The 21,190-nt window shown below is 37.9% G+C and overlaps 4 protein-coding genes across 4 annotated transcripts; 3 read left to right on the top strand and 1 right to left on the bottom strand.

The window, feature by feature from the left end:
• Positions 1 to 1,051: 1,051 nt before the first annotated feature.
• LOC121525775 (zinc finger protein 2 homolog) lies at positions 1,052 to 2,639 on the top strand. The gene is made up of 2 exons (XM_041811899.1): positions 1,052 to 1,314; positions 1,559 to 2,639. The coding sequence occupies exons 1-2, from the start codon at positions 1,143 to 1,145 to the stop codon at positions 2,479 to 2,481; spliced, it is 1,095 nt and encodes a 364-aa protein (XP_041667833.1). The 5' UTR covers positions 1,052 to 1,142; the 3' UTR covers positions 2,482 to 2,639.
• A 581-nt stretch (positions 2,640 to 3,220) lies between these two features.
• On the top strand, positions 3,221 to 5,151 carry LOC121517075 (transcription factor TBF1-like). The gene is made up of 3 exons (XM_041798591.1): positions 3,221 to 3,392; positions 4,061 to 4,579; positions 5,129 to 5,151. Exons 1-3 carry the CDS (start codon positions 3,221 to 3,223, stop codon positions 5,149 to 5,151), a joined length of 714 nt encoding a protein of 237 aa, XP_041654525.1.
• A 2,162-nt stretch (positions 5,152 to 7,313) lies between these two features.
• On the top strand, positions 7,314 to 9,643 carry LOC121522786 (zinc finger protein OZF-like). The gene is made up of 2 exons (XM_041807439.1): positions 7,314 to 7,575; positions 7,916 to 9,643. The coding sequence occupies exons 1-2, from the start codon at positions 7,404 to 7,406 to the stop codon at positions 9,160 to 9,162; spliced, it is 1,419 nt and encodes a 472-aa protein (XP_041663373.1). The 5' UTR covers positions 7,314 to 7,403; the 3' UTR covers positions 9,163 to 9,643.
• Positions 9,644 to 10,601: 958 nt separating this feature from the next.
• LOC121522846 (solute carrier family 35 member F2-like) lies at positions 10,602 to 19,944 on the bottom strand. The gene is made up of 9 exons (XM_041807516.1): positions 19,835 to 19,944; positions 19,311 to 19,486; positions 18,057 to 18,184; positions 16,202 to 16,361; positions 14,611 to 14,767; positions 14,475 to 14,527; positions 14,151 to 14,305; positions 10,716 to 10,913; positions 10,602 to 10,637 (listed from the first exon to the last, which is right to left on the bottom strand). Exons 1-9 carry the CDS (start codon positions 19,942 to 19,944, stop codon positions 10,602 to 10,604), a joined length of 1,173 nt encoding a protein of 390 aa, XP_041663450.1.
• Positions 19,945 to 21,190: the final 1,246 nt, after the last annotated feature.

Raw genomic sequence — 21,190 nt, 5'->3', positions numbered from 1 at the left:
AGGAGTGTTCACTTCTGGACAGAGATACCAGATGTTGATCCCGTTACCTGCTGGAGCCATCCACCCAGCTTGGGGGTTACAGCCCCCAGTGTCCCACCACTGTTGCCTTCACACCCCACATCTTCTCTAGCTTTTCCTTCAGCCCTTGGTATTTCTCGAGCTTCTCGTGTTCCTTCTTTCTGGTGCAGCAGTTAGGTCCTTCCCCATGTACATAGGCAACCTGGGTTCGTGTCTGGCCTTTTCAAGTCCATGTCTCTTTTCCTGCATGTCTGTTCTCCACTCTCTCAAGCCTGTTTCCAACTCTATCCACCATCATTCTCTCTTAATAAAGGCATGAAAGTCAAAAAAAAAAAAAAAAAAAAAAAAGGAAAAAATAAGGAAATATGATTTTGGTCTTTGTAGCGCAGAAATAGAACATGAAGAATTAGGTTTCCAGACAACACCAATTTCCCTTGTTGGAGTCAGAGCTTGCTGAAGTTTTGTTCTGATATTTACACTGAACATTTATGGGTTGATTTTTATTTTCTGATGGTGAAACTGTGAAGAACATTTTTCCACTACTGACATTTTTGAAAACAACATTGTTTTGAAGAGTGCAATAATTGTTCTATACAACAAATTGTGATGTATAACGTTATGAAAAACGTGTTTTTTTTTAAACATTCATAGTAATAGAAGACCATTTCTGCCACTGAATGAAATAAAAATATGAAAGTTAGGTATTTATTAGAAAAGAACAACAACTTAAGTCTATCTTCTGAGAAAAATGCATTGTTTTGACTGTTTTGGATAATGTCTACTTATTTCATAACTATGGCCTACTCTCTTATTTTTATTGAAAATGTGATAGAATACATATGAAAATCAACTAACTTTCTTTTTTTCTTTTAAAGTGATGTAAATGTAATTTAATAAATTGTTTTATCGAAGTTTATGTGATTTTCGAATAAGGCAAGAAAATTTCACATTTCATCAGGTGAAAGCGGAACAAATTGTTTGTGAACCTTCGTCGTCGGTGGTTCTGAGTGTGACACACTGCGGAAGTAAACAAACATGAGTCGTAGTTTGAATGAAGTTTCTGCATCGTGAAGCGATACCTGTAATTGTAGCTCAGCTTTTACGTTTTTAATAAATGAACAAAAATGTGTTCAACTGAGAATCTGAGAGAGTTTATCGTCCAGCGGCTAACTGCTGCTGCTGAAGACATTTTTGGAGTTTTTCAGAGAACTATCGTCGAGTACGAGGCAGAGATCGATCAACAGCGCAGGCTGCTGGATATTGATCGGAAACCTCACATCAACTTACACAGGATAGGTGAGAAACAAACATGTTTAATATGATACATGAACAGAGATAAATGGTTTGTTTTCCCCACGGTGTCGTTCTCTTTCAGCACCAGAGTAGGGATCCCTCTGTTGGTGGTTCTTCCTGTTTTTTTTTATGTTTTTCTTTGCCATGTAACCCTAACAAGTTGAATAATACATCTTGGTCCCAAATGCATGTTTTGTATCAAATGATAACTTGATTTTTTGATTCTCTTTCCCTCCGGATGTCCCAGATCAACATGCTTGTAAAGAGGAGGAGGTTGTAGCTGACCAGCAGCTCTGTGACCAGGAGAGGAACTTCAGTCTGGACCAAGAGGAGCCAGAGCCTCCACAGATGAAGGAGGAACAACAGGAACTCTTCAGCAGTCAGAAGGGAGAGCAGCTCAAAATAAAGCAGGAGACAGACACATTCATGTTGACTCCTGCTTGTGAGGGAAGTGACAACAGTGAACTTGAACAACTAAATAAACAGCAGCTCCACTCTCACACCTCCTATGTCACTGAGGATCAAGATCCTGATGAACCGAAGCACAGTGACTCAGAAACAAGAGGAGGATCAGACACAGCACAAAAGAGAACACAAAAGAAGAGAAGAATTCAGAAAAATAAAAAATCAGAGATTTATTTTTGTCCTCATCAAAGTAAAAAGTCTTTGAAAGGGGAGACATGTGGTGAAGAGGTTAAGAGCAAGTCAGAATTAAAGACACATCAGCGCACCCACAATGATAAAGAGATGCATTCATGCAAGATTTGTGGGAAAATGTTCAGATTCAAGTCCTATTTGACTTATCACACAAGATCCCACACAGGTGAGAGGCCCCACTGCTGCAGCACATGTGGGAAGAGATTCTATCGGATCACACATTTGAATATTCACATGAGAACACACACTGGTGAGAGGCCTTTCTCCTGTGATATCTGTGGGAAATCATTTCCTCACAAAAGTAGTTTAGTTAAGCACAGAAGAATTCATACAGATGAAAGACCATTTTCTTGCATAGCATGTGACAGGTCTTTCAACGATCGTGGTGTCTTAAAAGTTCACATGAGAAGAGCTCACACAGGTGAGCGTCCACACCTTTGTAAGACATGTGGGAAAAGATTTGTTACCTCATCTCAACTTTCACAGCACATGAAATGCCATGCAGACAAGTAGCTGTTTGCGTTAAGATGTAGTGGTGATGATTATGGTTAAGTGATAGTTCTGCATTACAAAATGGTTATCCCTGGTTTGTCTGTCCCTTGAAGGATTAATAAAGTTGCTGAATTAAATTGAGATTAACTTTGATAAAGCACTGTGAGACCATCCTGCCAACTATGACCGACTTTCTCATTTTTATTAAGAACTAGATCAAATAAATAAGATGACCATCTAACTTTCATTTTTTTCTTTTTAAGTGATGTAAATTGGAATAATTGTCAAAACCAGTTTTGAGTCCATATGAAGACATTCTTATCTTGCAGGAATGTATGTTTCAAGGTTCATTTTCTAAGCCTTATCTCAAGATACATGGGGCTCAAAGTTCATGGACTCATCTTAGGTGTACTCTGTTACCTTCTGTTATGCCATGTGATTGACTGCTGCTCCACCAAATGACAACCATCTGTGGACACCGTCTGACAATGTCATTCTGACAATCAATCGGAGAGAACTGATCTGAACCAGAGCACTTGTTTGTGAGTCATCTTTTCTCTTCCCTCAGATCTGGGATGTGGGCTAGGCCCACCAGTTTCATGTAGACTAGGCCTATGGGAAAAGAGCGTTATTCCAGGTGGTTCTGAGTGTGACTCACAGAAGTAAACAAACAGGAGTCGTAGCTGTTTGAAGTTGCAGCATTGTAAGGTCTGTGTGTAGTTGTAGCTCAGCTTTTTTCGTTTTTGATAAATCATCAAAAATGTGTGCTACTGAGAATCTGAGAGAGTTTGTTGTCCAGCGGCTAACTGCTGCTGCTGAAGACATTTTTGGGGTTTTTCAGAGAACTATTGTTGAATACCAGGCAGAGATCGATCGACAGCGCACACTGCTGGATATTGTTTGGCAACCTCACATCAACTTACACAGGATAGGTGAGAAACAAACAGGTTTTATATGATACATGAACAAAGATAATTGGTTTGTTTTTGTTCCCTATGGTGTCATTCTCTTTCAGCACCACAGAGTGGGGACCCCTCTGTTCCTGGAGGAGGTGAAAGCATATGATGTTACGCACATCTGCACACTCACTAATTCACCATTCCTAGTACTTGGATAAAACCAAGAGAAATGAAGACAACAGCGTTTAAACATTTTGTGTTCTAATTTGTAATTAGAAAGCCAAGAAACAGAAGTTTAACGAGCTGTCTTCTCTAAAATTAAAAGTTTTCAGTTATTTTTGAAACCTTAGACGTCTTTAATATATACATCTCTACTATACACACAGGAAAACTGTTCTACAGAAGTTTTTCTTTGTCGTGTAAACCTAACAAGCTGAATCATAAATATGCTGGTACTGACTGCATGTTTTATGACCAGTGGTAGTGATAACTTCATTATGGTATGAGTACAAGGCAGGCACTCTACCTGGGGTAAGTACCTTGGCACAACACCTGTTGTCTTTCTCTTGCCTCTGAATCAGAGATGTAGGCTGGGCCTACATCAAGATCCAAAGGCTTAGCCTGCACTAACATAGGCTTGGCCCATCACTAGTTATTCAGTTTTTAGTTCAAGCACAGGGTTTCATTATCTGTTCCCTCAGATGTCCCAAAGAAAAATGTGACTAAAGATGAGGAGGTTGTGACCGACCAGCAGCTCTGTAACCAGGAGAGGAATTTCAGTCTGGACCAAGAGGAGCCAGAGCCTCCACAGATGAAGGAGGAACAACAGGAACTCTTCAGCAGTCAGAAGGGAGAGCAGCTCAAAATAAAGCAGGAGACAGACACATTCATGTTGACTCCTGCTCATGAGGAAAGTAACAACAGTGAACTTCAACAACAAAAAGAATGCCATCTCCTCTCTCACACCTCCCATGTCACTGAGGATCAAGATCCTGATGAACCCAAGCACAGTGACTCAGAAACAAGTGGAAAATCAGACCCAGCACAAAAGAGAAGACGCAAGAAGAGAAGAATTCAGAAAAATGCCAAATCAGAGATTCATTTTAATCATCATCAAATTCAAAAGTCTTTGAAAGGGGAGACATGTGGTGAAGAGGTTGATAACAAAGACGCATTAAAGACAAATCAGCGTGTCCATGATGGTAAAAAGAGGCATCCATGTAAGATTTGTGGGAAAATGTTCAAATGCAAGTCATATTTGCCTTGTCACACAAGATCCCACACAGGTGAGAGGCGCTTCTGTTGCAGCACCTGTGGGAAGAGATTCTTTCGGATCACACATTTGAATTCTCACATGAGAACACACACTGGTGAGAGGCCTTTCTCCTGTGATATCTGTGGGAAATCATTTCCTCACAAAAGTAGTTTAGTTAAGCACAGAAGAATTCATACAGGTGAGAAACCATTTTCTTGCACAGCATGTGACAGGTCTTTCAACGATCGTGGTGTCTTAAAAGTTCACATGAGAAGAGCTCACACAGGTGAGCGTCCACACCTTTGTAAGACCTGTGGGAAAAGATTTGTTACCACATCTGAACTTTCACAGCACACAAAATGCCATGCAGACAAGTAGTTGTTTGCATGTAGATGTGGTGGTGATGATTAAGGTTAAGTGATAGTTCTGTATTGCACACAATGGTTTGCTCTGGTTTATTTACAACATCATTTTTGCACTATCAACACACTTTTTGTAAGAATTTTTCTCTCAGGTCATTGTTTCATAACTGCATGATGCTGGTTATTGCTTTTGTGTGTGGACAGACAACTCAGTTTGTCACATTTGAAATTTAGCAGTATGTAGAATAATCTAAAGTTATTTTTATAACATAATCTGATAACATTTCAGATAATGGCTTAATGACTGTGTATTGATCCTTATTCTTAAAATCTAAACAATCAATCAGTTTACTATCACATGTAAAGATTAAATCTGAGGGCTGTTTTGTTGATTTATTATCTACAACATTTATGTCAGGCCTTCTCAGGACAAAAATAACAAAAAGATTAGCTTTAAAATGTGTTTAAAGACAAGATGTGTTTAGTTGTTTTTTAAATACATATTTGATTACTTTATTTCCCATTCTTCAAATGAATTTATCTAATCTACATCAAACTGTTTTACACTTCATAAAAGCCATTCAACAAGAAAGACTTTACGAGTTTAACAATGATTTTTTTTTTTTTTTTTTTTTTTTATAAGTTTGGAAATGTTTGGAATTGTGAAACGTCTTAGTGTATAGACTCCATTGTGATGTCTTTATGAACTTGAGGTGGTAGTGAGGAGAACAGCAGGAGAGGACCCCCCCCCCCCCATTGAGTCTAGGCACTGGGGAGACTTCTGAGGAGCAGATTTCAGAAGATCTTCACCTAGACACTGCGTTCAAGGGACGAATGGATGCATGGAGCAGTTTGACCTGGAAACCGAGGTGGCTGGGGAGGAGGAGGGTTGGGTAATTTATTTTTTTGTCCTTTTAATGCATGACAGTGTGCAGCTGGTTATTAAAAGGGCCTGTAGGATAATTGGATTTGACATAGAAATGACTTTGTTTTTGTCAGTGTTTACAGAGGAAAAAAATGATACAGTGCTTGCAAATGAATTAAACCACCTTTCATAATAATTAGAATGCAAGTATTTTAGAAATCAAAAATTCAAAAACTACCACTAAAACTACTAAAAATCCTATTTTTATCATTTACTTGGCAAGTGAGAAACTGAAACAACTGTTTTTTTCACACATGATAATAAAATGTTTGGATAATTACAATTGAAGTGAATTTGTTATTTATGATAGGTGCATCTAAAAACAATTAGAATACCATCAAAAAGTTTCTTTTTTTCCTTTCCTGTAAGTAGTTATTGATTGAAACAATACATTTCATATATTTTTTCACAATTTATTGTTTTCTCTCATTATTTCATGTAATTCGGTTGAGTTTTTAGACTTGATGACTACAATATTTCAGTTAAAACAACTGAAATATGATTATAAAAGTGTTAGCAGCTTGCCTCTTGCTGCTCCTGCTGTCCAAAAGGCCTCAAAAATGTCTCATCTGGTTGCTGATGTCATAGAAGCATCACTTCAGTATTTTCATAGGGGAAGGGTAACTTGTATAACAGGGTTGGGGACAGAGCTTTATATTGATATTTTGATTAAATATCAGGCATTTATTAAATAAATACAACATTGCCAATGAAAAGGGCCTGTGTAGATTTTTGTTTTGTTGGCAACAATTATGGATATTTTGCTAATTTTATCAATAATATACTACGTACTCTTTGGGACATGAAATATATGGGGGTTTCAACTGAAAAAAGTCTGTTAAATAAATATAATAAGTATTCTCTTCTTACAGGAGACACTTCAATCATTATAAAAAGCTTTTAAATCGACTTTTTTGGCTAAATAGTTAAAGAACAGTTAAAAAATATTAGATTCAAATTGTACCATATTCATGGAATGACTCATGAATTACATTTATTTTCTAAAATAATTAACAGTAGTTAAAGACTACTTCTGACACCGAATAAAAGAAAAATGTGAAAGGTAGGTAATTTCAAAAGATGACATCTTAAGTCAAAATCCTGAGGAAAAGATAGTTTTGACTGATCTAATGTCAACTTATTTTACTTACTTTCTTATTTTAATTTAAAATTAGATAAAATATGTAAGATAATCAGCTAACTTTCATTTTTTCTTTTAAAGTGGTGTAAGTGGAATTAATCAAAATGGTTTAAAGAAGTTTAGAATTTTATATGATTTTAGAATAAAGGCAGGATAATTTCAGATTTGGGCCTCATTGCAGAAATTTCGTCAGGTGAAAGCGGAACAAATGTTGGGGAACCTTCGCCGTCGGTGTTTCTGGGTGTGACACACAGCGGAAGTAAACAAACACTAGTCGGAGCTGTTTGAATGAAGTTGCTGCATCGTGGAAAAACTGCCTGGTGTTGTAGCTCAGCTTTTCTCGTTTGATAAATCATCAGAAATGAGTTCAACTGAGAATCTGAGAGAGTTTATCGTCGAGCGACTAACTGCTGCTGCTGAAGACATTTTTGGGGTTTTTCAGAGAACTGTCGTCGAGTACGAGGCAGAGATCGATCGACAGCGCACACTGCTGGATATCGTTTGGCAACCTCACGTCAGCGTACACAGAAAAAGTAAGAAACAAGAAAGCTGTGTCATGTTGTACCATGAGATAACTGGTTTGTGTTTGTTTCCTATGGTGCCATTCTTTTTCAGAACCACAGAGTGGGGACCCCATTGTTCCAGAAGGAGGCTGAAGCATTTACGCACATCCCTCACACCAGCTAATTAGCCGCTCCGAGTGCTTGCATAAAAACAACAAAGAAGACAACAGCCTTAAAACATTTTAGGCAAATACCTCCTTGATTTACGCGCAGGATATAAACTGTTCTTCCGATGTTTTTCTTTGTCATGTAACCCAAACAAGCTGAATAATATGATAGTAACTTCATTTTTGATTCTCTGTTTCTCCAGATGTCCCACAGACACATGTGAGTAAAGAGGGGGAGCAGCTCTGTAACCAGGAGAGGACCTTCAGTCTGGACCAAGAGGAGCCAGAGCCTCCACAGATGAAGGAGGAGCAGGAGGACCTAAGTCAGGGGAGAGAGGAGCCCATAGTAAAGCAGGAGACTGAGACATTCATGTTGACTCCTGCTCATGAGGAGAGTGACCACAATGAACCTGAGCAACAAAGTGAACAGCATCTCCTCTCTCACAACTCCCATGTTACAGAGAATCAAGGCATCCAAGGAAACGAGCATGAAGACTCAGAATCAAGAGAAAATTCAGAACCAACAAAAAATAGAAGATGTAAGAAGAAAAGACTTCAGACAACTCAAACATCAGAGACTGATTGTAATCCTCATCAAGGTCAAACGTCTTTCAAATGTGATACATGTGATGAAGAGGTTAAGAACAAGTCAGAATTACAGACACATCAGTGTGTCCATGATGGTAAGGAGACGCACTCGTGCAAGATTTGTGGGGAAATTTTCAGCCACAAGTATGATTTGACTAAACATAGAAGATCCCACACAGGCGAGAGGTCTTTCCCCTGCCTTACTTGTGGGAAAAGGTTTGTTAGGGTCTCAGGCTTGAATGTCCATAACAGAATTCACACAGGGGAAAAGCCTTTCACCTGTGTGACATGTGGCAAATCTTTTGGTGTTAAATTTGACTTGAAAATTCATATGAGAACTCACACAGGTGAGAGGCCTTTCTCCTGTGCTACCTGTGGGTCAACATTTACCCAGAAAAGTCATTTGACTACTCACAACAGAATTCATACAGGTGAAAAACCATACTCCTGTGAAACATGTGGCATGTCTTTCAAAGTAAGAGAGGTATTGAGGGTCCACATTAGAACACACACGGGTGACAGGCCTTTCTCCTGCAGCACATGTGGAAAAGCATTCTTCCAGAAGAAACATTTAAATGCTCATGAAAAAATACACACAGGTGAGAAACCTTTCAGCTGTACCACCTGTGAGGCAAAATTTGCCCAGAAAAATCATTTGGATAAGCACAAAAGAGTTCATACAGGTGAAAAACCGTTCTCTTGCAAAGAATGCAACAGGTCTTTCACAGATCATGGTGTCTTAAGAATTCACATGAGAAGAGCTCACACAGGTGAGCGTCCATACCTCTGTAAGACCTGTGGGAAAAGATTTTTTGACTCATCTGATCGTTCACAGCACATGAAATTACATGCAGGCAAGTAGCCATGTGTACACAGATGCGGTGGAGATGATGTGATTCCAGTTGTTGCTGCATGTCTGTATTAAACATAAAACAGTTTGTCATTAAGCAGAGATTCACGTTGCCGTACTGTGAAGATGTGGCTCAGTTTTAACCTTTTCCAGGATAAATATTTAATTGTTTACTAAAAATATCTTTTCAAAGTTTTCTTTAAAACTCAAACTTTCATTAAGCAGTCTCTCATGTAAAGTTTTTCTTTGCAGTGTTGTCCACTAAGTGTTATTTCATCTGTTAAAATTAACTTTTGCATTTGCATTAGTTTCTGATCTGTTGATGCTTCGGTATTGATAGAAACACAGAGCATTGTTCTTACTGGAAGCCCAAAATGTTTTACATCACAGTAAGTTTGACCTTTGTGAAATATACACTGCCAAGATCAATTATTAAGTGTTTTCCAGAAAAATCCTTCAAAAGTTTTCTTGTAATGTAACAAAACCACAACCATTAAAGGACTGATCACAATCAAATTTAATTTGTGGTAATGGTCGTGTAGTTTGGACAACACTAACAACATCTTCCACATACTTTAGGTCATTGAAATGTTCTGAATGGTTGTAGTTTGGTTGTACAATGTATTTTTTGCAACTTTTACATTTTACTTGCATATGTGACTGTCAGCTTTAATGCATTCATCTTAGAGCAATTAAGATCCATAATTAGTGCATTTATTTCTTTTTTCAAATCATATTAATTGAATGTTTTATCAGCTCTTAGAACTCTTTGGTTGAGCCACTGTAACGTCTCCCTGCAGCTACAGTGATGTAGAGATAATTTCTCCAGTGCTTCTTAATGTCTAACTTCGCTTAAAGAAAAATTCGGACAGCTCAGTGGGTAAGTGAGAAGTCATCTTCACCTGTTGGTATCAAAAATTTACCTTTTTACTGTTAATTTATTACTTTTTCAATCAATAACTTCCTTTATCTGTGGTTAAGTTAATGATAAAATCTTTGATCTACATATAAAAGCAGCTCTGTATCCTAATAGGAAGCCAATAACCTTTGATTTAAGACTGCAAAAATTTAAAGCAAAAACAGTTTTAAATGCAAAATTGTGGAATTTCAAAATGTGACCAAAAGGAGACCAATCACAATGAACTACAGAAATACTGAGATAAACTGCATTTGACAGCTTTTCTTTCATATCACACGTCACTGCTACAGGATGCTTGGTTTTGTTGACAATGGGCCAATAAATGATGGCCTAGCTGAGGCAAATGAAAAAGAAATAAGATGATGTCAAGATGTGTTTGAACATTAGTGTTTGCTTTTATTTAAAGTTGATTATGAATTTCCCCTTTTCCTAATTATTTTATGTTATATACATATGTGTCAAACTCTTCGACACAGTATAAAAGCAATAAATAAATGTGTTAAAAATATATAAAACATTTTTATGCTCCTGTTCACATTTTAGTGCTTGGTCCAACAATTATAACTTCATCCTTTTTCCCACATTCAAGGCTCTTTTCCAGTGATGAAGCTCTCTCATTCTTCTTCCTTGTCATTTGTTCCTCCTCTTCCTCTTCCTCTGTGGTGATCCCCACAGAAACCTCCTGCTTTATGATTTCATCCTGAGAGTCATCAGGATTTTCACAGGAATTCTCTTCACTGATGGGGACTGAAGAGGAGGATTCCGGCTCTGGTGTTGGTACAGCGTTAAAGGTGATGAAGCCGATGAGGATGACCACCAATGAGACGAGGTAGAGACCAGAGAACTGAGGAGAGACAGTAAGTTAAGAGTTTTAGTTTCATAGTTATAATGCTCTATAGTTAATCATATTTAACAACTAATTGTATGCTGCTCTTAAATCTTAAACCTCATGCTAGCTACTTTTCTGACCACTTGGGGGCAGCAGAAACAAGCTATAAACACATCAGTTGTTGATTGATATGAACTTGTTGGCCAATAGTTTACACACATCTGGGTTACATGCAGAGCAACTTTTTTGTCTCCCTATGGACAGATCATTCTTTAGCTATGCATTTATTGCTAAGCAGGTATAAATTTGACTTTCTAAAAAATAGGAATGAACCTACAAATAAACAGGCAACTTATGAAATTGCATTTGCAATTAATAAGAACATGCAAAAAAGTTCTTAAACTGATTTTTAACACTCAGTGTGTTTTTTTTTTAACATATTAAAGTGTACTTTTAACAGAACATTCTGCTCTATCCTCTGCTTTGGCTGTTGTTTGGAGTGTTTACCATTTTAATTACTGACAAACTAAAAAGCATTTTCTTACTTTATCCAAACTACCACCCTGAGTAGAAGATTTGGCACAATACATTGTCCTCTAGTAAGGAAGGAGCAGTTTGACAAAAGAAGATCCAAGACCAGTCTTTGTTAAAGACAAGTACACCACCCTACACCTTTAGCAATACATTGACATAGGCAGGAAGTCACTAACTCAGTGGATAACTTCACTCATAGTGCGAAAGTGTCAAACATTAAACATCCATCCAGCCATCCATTTTCTACACCGCTTATTCCATTCCGGGTTACAGGGGGGCTGGAGCCTATCCCAGCTGTCATCAGGCGAGAGGCAGGGTACACTCTGCACTGGTCGCCAATCAGTCACAGGGCTGACATATAGAGACAGATGACCAGGCACGCTCACATTCACACCTACGGGCAATTTAGAGTCACTGGTTAACCTAATGAGCATGTTTTTGGTGGTGGGAGGAAGCCGGAGTACCCGGAGAGAACCCACGCATGCACAGGGAGAGCATGCAAACTCCGCACAGAAAGGCCCTGGCCCTGACCAGGAAGCGAACCAGCGACCTTGGTCCAGGCAACAGTGCTAACCCCTGCGTCGCCATGCCGCCCCAAAACATTAAACAATAAACCTGAAACATGAGCACTGATCACGGTACAACATGCAGCAACCAAACACATAAAATGACATCTAAACACATCGAAAACACTTAGCCCAAGGGTGTGATAAGAAAACCCTGCCCACATGTTCCCCCCACATTTGAAATTTAGCATTTAGCCCTGAAGAAGACCGGTTTGGTCAAAACCTGTTGGCTTTTTAATGATTTGGCCATTACAATAAAGGTAGTAGTATTTCCTTCCTCATTTGCACATTTTTTGTTTGGAGTGCCTGGTTTTCTCCTCCTTTTTCAACAGCAGGAAGAGCTTAGATCACTTAACTCTTTGCAGAGTTGGACTAACACTGGAAGGATCAGCAATGTTAAATAACTCCAACACTTCAGGCCGTCTAACTCAGAATGGAGTTAAAATTACACTTTGGGAGTTTAAATACTCTCCAAAATGTTTAACCCTGAGATTTCAACTCTCCAGGTTTTGCTGTGTACTCAAAGCAATCTGCCAGGGTTCAAATCTGGCCTATGACTCATTTCCCAAATATTACTCTCCACTTTATTTCTTTCCTCTCATTTTCAAATTCTCTACACTGTCCTGTCTCTCTCAAAAAAAAAAGCATAAAGTCCCTCAGATAAACGTTTTAAAAAATGCTTGCACATCAGAGCAAAGTTGATATTAGACAATTTCTGTACGCATTAATAAAATGAAGACATCAGATTGTGGTTCAAATTTTTTTCCTGTAACATTATGTATAAAATAACTCAAATGTCGATAAACCATGTGGTTTTTTAACCCTATTAAAAGTTGAGCAGGCCGGGGGCGCCGGTAGTCGAGTAGTTAAGGCGCGCACCATGTACGCGGGCGGCCCAGGTCAAGTCCGGCCTGTGGCACCATTTCCCGCATGTCTCTCCCTGCTCTCTTCCCTGTTTCCGAGTCTATCCATTGTCCTCCTCTATCTAATAAAGGCATGAAAAGACCCCCCAAAAAAAAATCTTAAAAAAAAAGAAAAAAAGTTGAGCATGTGTGTTAGAGATTAAGTTATTCATGCTATAAACACTCCTACTAATTATCTGTGAATCAATCCGACCACATTCAAGCACATCAGCTTCTCCAGGATCAAGCCATTCTTGGTTTGGGTTGTTAAAGTCTTTTAATCATTCATTTAGGATGCTGCATTACTTTATCAGTCATCAGGTCAACGTGACCCAGAGATAAGGAGGATTAAGCATAGTGTGAATGTGTGTGGTATTAATGTCACCAAGCCCCGCTCACTGATTAAAAGGTGTTCAAAATGTTAGTATGATCACAGAAATGCTTCATAATTCCTGAAAGTGCTGGACACTGTATTCATGTACCAGACTACTCTTAAAACATATAATGTTCAGAGTTTAACTGGCACACATTTGGTCCTGTAGTAATCTTTAGTGCTGTACTCAAGACCACACTATCCGAGACAAAGACTTGGATAGCCCAAGACCAGAGTGCACCAAGTCCAAGACAAGACCAAGTCTTTTGGGGATCGAAACTGAGTTAAGACCTAGACCATAAAAATCAATTTCAAAAAATGTGACAAGGCTGAACACTTAAAGAGCATTCTCTCATAATTTGTTTTCTTTTAAATACATTTGACTCTTTCAAAGCACAACATGCAAAAATCTCAAATCTTAACAAATTTGTTCGACTAACTTCTGGTAAAAATAAATCCTTGTATGTATTTAAAAGCCACTGACAAGTCCAGAGTTATTTTAAATATCTGAAAATGAGATGTTTATCACAGAGTGACTCTGATGGACACTCAACAGTCACAGAGTCACTCTGATGACCACTCAACAGTCACAGAGATACTCTGAAGCACACTCAACAGTCTGATTTCATAGCCGAAGAGTTCTGAACTTGCAAGCAGCTGCATGCAAAAGTCACATTATTTAGTCCAATGCCAAGCGCTGGATGTAGTGATGTAAGTACACCCATGTAACCAACATAAATATCTGCAGGATGAGCGGGCACAAATTCCCACACAAACATGAATTCTTTAATTTAAAAACAATGTAATTACAGTCCCTGTTGGTGTAATGGCCAGGTGGCTGAATACTTTTGTCCATATAGTGTATGCATCCGCTCACCTTGTACTGGAAGAGGAAGATCCCGCAGAAGAGGCTGAAGAGGTCAGCAGTGAGCAGGGAGAGGTTGACAGACGTTGCACTGCTCAGCTTCATCACTATGGGCATACAGCTGTACAGCGTGTACATACACAGCCCAAAGGCAGCAAACAGGATGACTGAGAGGAGAGAAATGACTGTTAGAGTGACATGAAACTCCCCAACAATAATAGGAATGTTGTTATTCACCATTATAAACACTATAAATGAAAGAAGATTGATTGAAAGAGGAGAGGGGAAATTGTTGCATGCTTATAATGCCGAGTATATCTGTGTTAGATGACAGACCGACTTCCCAGCTCCAGTTGATTTTAGTAACTTCATTACGTTCCAGGATCACCCTAAGAAAGGAAAAATAAATCAATCACAGATGTCAAATGTTGAATAAGTCATAAAACATTCAGATGTACTTTAAAATACTCACATCTGAATGGTGCTGATGATGGTACTGAACAGGCCGACCATGCCCAGAAACTCCACCCTGCTCAGGTTCTTCACAGTGTACTCCTGACACACGTTTGACACAGCGTACAGCGTGGCACTGAGAAGAACAAGACCGTCTCCTAACAAGATGTTTGAGGCTGAAGAGAGGAGAGGAGAGAGGCATCAATGCTGTGGTCTGTTTTTGTCACTTTTTTTTTCCTGATGTTGACCATTTGGTAGCCAAAATCTCCACTGCATTTATTAGAAAGAGACTAAGCCCTGGGTAGCTGATGAAAAAAACCTAATAGTATTTCTATGAAAACACTCAAGTGAAAATGGTGCTTTATGCAGATTTTATGTAGTGCTATGCATAGGTTTTAGGCATGTTTGGGGCAAAAATTGAGGCTGAAGTAAGATGTAGATGTAGCGAGTAAATCCCCTAATCCCCTGAAGGCACCATCGGACAGGAAAGCTTGACACAACCCTGGTCACGCTCTGGATGTTCTTGCATATTATTAAGAGCATGAGGAAATAACCTGTTGATAAAATATCTAAGTCCAAACCTTTAGGAAGGGGTAAAGAATGGAAAGCCTGGCCAAGGGCAGTGGTTCTCAACTGGTGGGTTGGGACCCAAAAGTGGGTCGCAGAGCAGTTTTCAGTGGGTTTGTCCGGAAAAAAAATGGTGACAAAAGTCCTGAAGTCCTTATTGGACATGCATTGATACTCGGTTTTACTATGAAATTGGGTAAATATAAATGTTTGATCAATATTTCAACTAATTTACAACATCTTATTGCAATAAATGGCTATCTTTCCCATGATTATGAAGTAATTTCACAAAATCTCTGGAAGATTGGCAAAAACTGACACATAATGATAGGGAAAAGGTTATAAACTTGTCAGTTTTGTCCCTTTTCTTTTTTATATCAGGTGTTTTAGTCCAGTCATGCTCTGGACTGCAACATATTTAATCAACTAAACATGCGTTGTTGAAAATTTATTGGAAACTTGGTCACGATCTGTTGTAAGACAGATTTGTGGGTCCTGAGGCCCGACCAGGGTTGGCCTCCAGGTGTATCATCAAGAGTGAAAAGGCCCAGATGAAACGGAAGCCATTAAGATTGACCTTTGCTGCAACATACATCTGTATCAATGTATTGTACAGTACTTGACTCTGCCTCCCTCCAGCACAGGGTTGTGGCACACTGGGTCCCATGATGAATGCTCAGTGACCTACATGCCTAAAATATATGCAAACAACTCTGTCTTCATCTGTTTCTATCAAACTTTTAAAAGCCTAACTTTGGACTTTGAATGTTTTTGTCTTTTACCACATCCACAGATTATTTTTATTTTCAAACGTAATCCTCTTTAATCCCTCACTGACTCTACAGAGATTACTTCAGGACATTTATCAGACTATACATATTTTCCTCTGCAGCCATAAAACCTTTATTACATCTTATATGCAGCAGTGATATGTAAAATGTTCACAGTTCTCCTTTAAGGTAGATAAATACAGACCCTGATTGCAGAGTGGCTGGCTAAACAAATAACAGCCCAAAAGGATGATGAACTCTGTGAACTCTTACTGGAGCCTTGGTCTCGTCCAGACAGAAGATCTGCCCCGACCATGGCCCCTACACCGAGGAGACAGATGCAGACGGCGACATAGTGGACCAGTCTGTAGTGTGTTTTCAGAACCCAGCGGGACAGAATCATCAGGACGGGGATCACGAAGCAGTCCAGCAGCTGGAGACAGCAACAGAAATATGTTTGGATTTTGATAAACAAACAGGGGTGGAAAGTAACTATTTACACTTACTCAAACTACTATTAATTAATTTGTGTTTTTGGGTCCTTGCACTTATTTTAGCACATTTTGAAATCAGCACTTTTGCTTCTCTTTTAGTAAGTTTTAACCAGAGTTTACTTTTACTTGAGTATAATGCTCTTGTACCTTTTCCACCTCTGTTGACTACACAGTAGTACAGAGTGAGATAATGGTTCATTCCACATCACATCCCAAACAGCAAAAACTGGAGTGTTGCTATCTCAGGATTAAATATTTCAGTTATTTTTAACTCCTTTCTGAGCGAACTGGTCTTCAGAGTTATTTGACTGTGTCGTTAGTTCAACTCTGTAAAGAGTCAATTATCTCATCTCTGCCCACTTGGATTTCAAATATGGCAGATTTTCCCATCATGCCCTTGGGCAGCGTGTTTAGAGGCGTTTTATATTTGTGTAGTTGTGTTTGGATGTTGCCTGTCGTACAGCGATCCCTTCTGTGGTTCTTTTGTTTTTCTGTTGGACTGATGTTGTTTTTGATGAGTCATATTTGCACCATGAGTGAAGTTATCCACTGGGTTAGAGTTGATGCCTGTGAATTTAGGTGCTCCTAAAGGACACGTAGTGTGAATTCTACATCAATATGCATTATCTTCAGCATTATCTGACCCTCTGTTCTTTCCAGAGATTGAACAACATAAACAGTTTTTAAAGAGTTAAATTTAACTCTCTGAGTTTAATTACCACAGTAAATGTTGCCGTGTATTTTACTTTATTATAGAGGCTAGAGGTGTGACTTTACCTGAACAACCCAGTTGGAGAGTAATTCTCTTGTTGATTTGCCAGTAAGGAAAGATCATATTTTACTGTACAACTCATCATGAGCTACTCAGTACTCGGCACTGAAAATAAACTTTAAATCTACTTTTACTTGAGTAGATTAATGAGCCGATACTTTAACTCAAGAAAACTTTAACCAGAGTAACTGTACTTTTACTTAAGTACAACAGTACTTTTTCCACCTCTATACAAATGTAAAGATCGGGTATTTGTTAAAAGACTGAAACTCTTGAATGTGTCTTGCTTGGTATCTTGCCTCGAGAGCACTTCAAATTATAACACATCTGCAAATTTATATTCCATTTTTCCTTGATGATTGGTACATTTTTAATATCATATCAAGCTCTCAATTTATTCATCTTATTATCTTGAGATAACAAAGCTAGTTTTCCCATAATTATGTGTTATTTCCTGAAGAATTCTAGATAACAACCAAAATTCACATTATCACAGTAAATAAAGTAAATTCAACCATGAGCATGCATGTCCTAATTCTTGTTTTGTCCTTTCCCTTTATCCAGTCATGTTTTTGTCCCACCTTAGGTCAAACCCTTGACGTTTATTCATGAAATTTTAATTCAATAGTTTGAATTTTGATAACTTGATTCCAGATTTCTCAATGTGGAGGTGGTTGGGGGTCCTGAAGCTGAACTAGATGAGACAGGCTTAAAGAATATAGTGAAGTATTTTTGAAGAACGTAGACACATTCAGTTGTTTGAATTTGAGTTTCTGCAGAGCATGACGTAGTGCTCCACCGAGATCTGTTTTCACAACAAAACCTCAAACATGAAACCCACATAAACACAACCTGTACCCACCTGTACACTGGTGAGGGTGGTGTATTGGTATGCTTTCACCACAGCGTAGTTAGCTTCCACATCCACCAGGCCAAGCAGGAGGTACTTCCATCCTCGCTTCTTCAGAATCTGCAAAATATTGCCATCCCCTATGTTTTAAAGGGGAACACCCCTGAAATTCAGTCATCACATTAGTTTTATTTAACACCAAGCCTCAGGACAGATAAAACCAAATTTATGATTTTCTCTTTAAACAGACAAAATAGTTCCTCTTATCTCTTAATAAAACCTCAAATCAAAGTGCATTTGTCTCATTCCATGTCCCATAAGCCACATTCACCTCAAAAGTTTACATTCACTTCTTACTTCAAGAACTAAAATGCAAAAATATAAGGCACAAATTGCATATAATAATAACAATATTTTCCAGTGCTAATTAAACTTGTCAAGAGTCTTGGATGAGATCAACTAACTTAGATATTGATTCCATTTCAAAGCGTGCCAATGGTTAAGTCAGTGTGTCCCATGTACAGAGGCTATTGCACACAAAGTGGGATGCCCAGGTTCAAGTTAGGCTTCTGGCTCCTTTCCCATATGCCATTCCCCATTGTCTCCTCGGTTAACCCTAACCACTTTCATGTATAAAATACTCATTTCTGTTCTGTTACTATAATCTTTGAACCTGATCTAGCTTTGGCTTCATGCTTTGGTTCAGTTGAGTTTTCCAGCTAACATCTCCCAGCTACAATCATCTACAGGTCTCCGCTTCACAAAACAAATTCAGACAGAGAAAAAAATGTTTTGCATTTTTGGTTTCATTACTCAATACCAGTAGCAAGTACAGTCAGTCTGATAATTTGGGAAGAAACCTCAGAGTGTTAACTTTCCAAAGATGCTTTGTTTGGGTTTGAACTCCAATTAGTTCAAACACAGCATTCAATTTAATTTCAGTATTTCTGGTTAGGCATTTTTTGACTAATTTTACCCAGAATTCTAAAGAGTTAGGTCTTGTCAGATGAATGTGGCTCAAAATATGTGTAACGAGATATTTTTGTAAAGAATGAGACAAATATATTGACTAAAATCTGATCTTTTTTCCTAGCTCAACATGACGTGTTTATTGAGAATGCTTCAAATGAATTTTCCCATTTGCATGAAAGGTTACTGGTCCTATTATATTAAACCAAAGGAGACATGACACATTCAGAAGTGCGTTATTGTATTCGCTCTCGTTTAACAGGTATTTTCTGACGTGATAAGTCCCTAGGTGGTTACCTGTTCTGCAGAGCAGCATGGTGGTGTAGGTGACACACAGTAAAGAGTAGTTCAGGAGGCTCTGCAGCATTGGTGTGTTCACATGAAAGTTTGTGGCCAGGTACTGCGAAGAGACAGCCGTCCCACAGATGAGAGCAGCCAGACCCTGACCCATGGCCAACGTCTTAGCCAAGTGCCTGAAGGAGAAGAGAGAAGTAAATCCTTTAACAGCTGAGATGGCCTGGGGTTTGTTTTTGTTATCCTCAGATTTTCAACCTCTTTTTGGTAAATACTAATCCCTCTTTAAATTTAGTTAAACCTATCAATGTTGGTTAGATTTGAGGTACAAACACAGACATTTGAATTCATTTAGAAACAAGTGTATTATGACAAACATCTTCTAAGTTTGTTTGTGAAGGGTAACATCAATCTAGTATTAAAGCAAAATCATTTTTAGACCTTTAGAACTTTTATGCAGAAGCTCCTAAAGACAAATAAAACTTTTGCTCTTTCTCGCAGCTCCTTAACTTTATTTGTCCACTTACCAGGTGAAAATCTCCTTTGTATTAAATTTCCTGATCAGCATCTGGAATCTGCTGCTTTGGTTCTCATAACTCGTGTCCCTGAATGCATCGTCTGAGGGTTCAGTAGCCATGCTGTGACACTGAAGGAGAAAACCTCTCTGGGTTTGAACTGTCTCAAGCTTTTAACTCCTTCACTTTTCCACTTCCAGAGCTGAATGATTAACTGAGTCAGAGGACAAAGATTACTCTTTGACTTATCTGTGTGAGTGTGAATAATGTGTTGAATGGCCTGCGATACTTAAAGATAAAAACTGATGATGAAAGAAAAATTAAAAGAAGTCATCACTGCGCTTCCTTTAGTTTTCACTCTCATATGTTAACTGTTGATTATCTTTTTTAGACAACCAACTAAGGACATTAATTGTAACACTGATTATTGTTCACAATGATACCGTTACTCAACTCAAATCAGATGTAAAAGCAGATATAAGCTGGCATTTCCTGGTCAAATCGAGGCCTCTTAAGGCAATCAAATCACACTGATACTGTTGAAACATTAAAAACATTGCAACAAAAGACATCAATAACACCTCATGTTCATTCAGGTGGAACTTAAAAAAAGTCTTTACTTTTCTTTCTCTTTTTAAATCATAAAGAAGATGATGCCACCAAAATGATTTAACCTAGTTGTGTTTAATAACCCCTTTATACCTTTACTGTATATTGTTTCCTAAATACACGTTATTTATTGTAATTGCATGTTTCTTGTCATTGGTGAAAGCTTTGCTCATTTGAAGATGTGCCAGTTAATTTGTTTAGTTTCAGGTATGAGGGTTGTCACAAAACAAGAATATATAAAAACCTTGGAAAAATAATAAAAAATGTTATCTTTTTTTTAACTGATGCTGATAAAGAAAGGCAGAAGTCTCATGAATTCAATATTGGATGATTTCATGTTAGATGATTTCAGTTCAGTGACCAAGATCTATATGGAAACTTGGACCATGTGTAGATTGCAAAAAAGCTGTAGATGTTTGTTTTTAATTATTGTTATTAGCATTGTTAATACAATCAGATCTTTTGTTATTTTATGATATTGATAATTACTCCTATTATCATTTTTATTTCACTTGTAATGATAATAATAATAATAATTATTATTATTATTATTATTATTACTGTGTTTATTTTCTTCATTATTTTGTTTGAGAAAACATTGGATTTTTATTTTTATTTGTTTGTGAAAAATGTAAGTTTTTAGTACATTCTGATTCTACCTCTCATTTGAATACTTTTTTAATGAACGTTACTGATTAACAACAATCAGACATATCCTTCTATAAAATAGAATACCATAAGTTATGACGTTCGCATAAA

This window comes from Cheilinus undulatus, linkage group 2 (genome assembly GCF_018320785.1).
Source record: "Cheilinus undulatus linkage group 2, ASM1832078v1, whole genome shotgun sequence".
Lineage (NCBI taxonomy): Eukaryota > Metazoa > Chordata > Actinopteri > Labriformes > Labridae > Cheilinus > Cheilinus undulatus.
Note: the sequence above shows the minus strand (reverse complement) of the source record. Positions and strands in the feature narration are given on the sequence as shown.

Excerpts from the sequence above, each read along its gene's own strand:
- LOC121525775 (XM_041811899.1), top strand. The coding sequence starts at position 1,143 with ATGTGTTCAACTGAGAATCTGAGAGAGTTTATCGTCCAGCGGCTAACT. Across the intron at positions 1,315-1,558 it reads CATCAACTTACACAGGATAG|ATCAACATGCTTGTAAAGAG; the intron begins GTGAGAAACAAA and ends CGGATGTCCCAG.
- LOC121522846 (XM_041807516.1), bottom strand. The coding sequence starts at position 19,944 with ATGGCTACTGAACCCTCAGACGATGCATTCAGGGACACGAGTTATGAG. Across the intron at positions 19,487-19,834 it reads ACAAAGGAGATTTTCACCTG|GCACTTGGCTAAGACGTTGG; the intron begins GTAAGTGGACAA and ends CTTCTCCTTCAG. Across the intron at positions 10,914-14,150 it reads TCTTCCTCTTCCAGTACAAG|TTCTCTGGTCTCTACCTCGT; the intron begins GTGAGCGGATGC and ends GTCTCTCCTCAG.
- LOC121517075 (XM_041798591.1), top strand. The coding sequence starts at position 3,221 with ATGTGTGCTACTGAGAATCTGAGAGAGTTTGTTGTCCAGCGGCTAACT. Across the intron at positions 3,393-4,060 it reads CATCAACTTACACAGGATAG|ATGTCCCAAAGAAAAATGTG; the intron begins GTGAGAAACAAA and ends CTGTTCCCTCAG. Across the intron at positions 4,580-5,128 it reads TGGTAAAAAGAGGCATCCAT|GTCATTGTTTCATAACTGCA; the intron begins GTAAGATTTGTG and ends TTTTTCTCTCAG.
- LOC121522786 (XM_041807439.1), top strand. The coding sequence starts at position 7,404 with ATGAGTTCAACTGAGAATCTGAGAGAGTTTATCGTCGAGCGACTAACT. Across the intron at positions 7,576-7,915 it reads CGTCAGCGTACACAGAAAAA|ATGTCCCACAGACACATGTG; the intron begins GTAAGAAACAAG and ends CTGTTTCTCCAG.